The sequence below is a fragment of the Vombatus ursinus genome, unplaced genomic scaffold (assembly GCF_900497805.2).
Source record: "Vombatus ursinus unplaced genomic scaffold, bare-nosed wombat genome assembly UNPS02014816.1, whole genome shotgun sequence".
NCBI lineage: Eukaryota > Metazoa > Chordata > Mammalia > Diprotodontia > Vombatidae > Vombatus > Vombatus ursinus.
The window spans coordinates 6,037,605-6,039,291 of record NW_020954594.1 but is presented as its reverse complement, the minus strand read 5'-3'; the positions used below and the strand labels follow the sequence as shown (position 1 = coordinate 6,039,291).

Here is a 1,687-nt window from a genome sequence, read left to right as displayed (position 1 = left end):
TTTTTTTTTTTTTTTTTTTTTTTTTTTTTGCTGAGCCCCAGGACTCTCTCTTCTCATTCTTCCACTGTCCACTTTCTCTCTACACCCTCTCCTATCCTCCTGGCCTTTAGGGTTCCCCTCACCTTTGTAGACAGTGATATTCTTGCTGACAAAGGAGTTGGGGATCCCAGAAGCACGCAGGTCACAGGAGTAGATACCCTCATCCTTTTGGCTGAAGTCTTTCAGGAAGAGGGCCATATAGTTATGGGAGATGGAGAGGTTGACCCGGTTCCGGTAGGCATGCTCAGGCACTCCCATTGTGGAGTTCAGCACATGCTTCTGTTTCTCTCGGGTCAGGCTGAACTCATACTGAAGTGGGGACTTGGTGTTATTTTCATATCGGCAGTCCACCCTCAGGTTCTTGTCCACCAAACAAGCGGTCAGATCACTCACCTTCTGTCCATAGGCCACCTGCAAGACTGGTGCATGCACCCAACCACCCCTTATTGGGACTTGACTCAGGACCACCCCAGAGCTGGCCTGGGCAGAGAGAAGGAGCTTATAGGGAGAAAGGGGCCCGGGAAGAAATTTACTTCCTTCCTGAATCCCCCCTCACCATTCCAAGAGAGTGGAAACATGGGGCCATGTCCCTCACCCACCCCTCCTCACATGACCCCTGAAGAATCATGCCACCCTCCTTGTCTCCTCATGAGGAGATATCACCTCTTTTATAGACTGAATTTTGGGTCTGTTCTTCTCCGCTGTATTCAGAAACAGAGGTAACTCTGAAGTCCCAATGAGACCAACCTAGAGGAAGAGAGAGACCCATCCCCACTACCCCTCAACCTGCTACCTGTCAGCAGGACAGCGATGCCAATCTTGGGACTCAACATGGCAGGATGAGGGTGCAGACTCAGGGAGCAGCGAAAGTGTCACCAGCCAGGCCCAGAGGGACTCCTGAGAGAAAGACGGTGTTCACAGAACCACATTCACTAGCTGGGGAGGTACCTTATTTTGGAAAGGTTTACATAGCACTTTGTAAAATGTTTCAACGTGCAGCATCTCATTTAAGCTTCATAATAGTAAGGACAGTCAGGGTGCAATGTAAAGAACACTAGGTCTGGAGTCAGAGTTCCCAGGTTCTCAGAGCTTGTGGCTCTGATAATTATGACTCATGTGATCTTGGGCAAATCACCTTCTATCTTTGTGTCTCAGTTCCCTCTTCTGTAAAATGGGAAAAAGTTTGGATTTCTAAGGTTCCTTCTAGCTTTAAGCCTGTGATCCTAATATCTCCTGCCTAGGTATGGAGTGACTGGGGCGGGTCACATTACCAACTCAGTGAAAGAAGGAGGGCTTGAACCTGGGTTTTCTTTACCCTGGCTTGTCATCCAGACCACTGAGTACATATATCCATAACTATTCTGCATTCAATCTGCATGCATTTAGAAGGGGGCTACTTGTACTAGATGCTGGGGACACAGCCTCTGCCCTCTAGATGCTTACACTCTATCTTGGAGAACAGCATATATATATCTCTCCTTACCAGGAAAAGTCCAGGCTAGGGGAATAAGTGACCTGCCCACAGGGGTGTATGTGCATGCATACTCAGGGGAGGGAAGAGGTTAAAGGTACTCACAGGTGTATGTATGGGAGTTGCTAATGGTATTTCTAGATGTGTTTGCACAGGGGAGGATAAGAGAGAGAGAGA

General features: G+C 48.3%; 1 protein-coding gene across 2 annotated transcripts in view; it reads right to left on the bottom strand.

The window, feature by feature from the left end:
- THY1 (Thy-1 cell surface antigen) overlaps window positions 1–1,687 on the bottom strand; it is a 6,070-nt gene that overhangs the window by 2,067 nt on the left and 2,316 nt on the right. The window contains exons 2-3 of one of the 2 annotated variants that reach the window (XM_027835482.1): window positions 833–936; window positions 123–458 (exon numbers count right to left, since the gene is read on the bottom strand). In XM_027835482.1, the coding sequence (XP_027691283.1) occupies window positions 123–458; window positions 833–872 (376 nt within the window). In that variant the 5' untranslated portion in view covers window positions 873–936. Of the gene's footprint in view, window positions 1–122; window positions 459–832; window positions 988–1,687 lie in introns of both variants that reach the window. The other variant, XM_027835483.1, reaches the window with a different exon arrangement.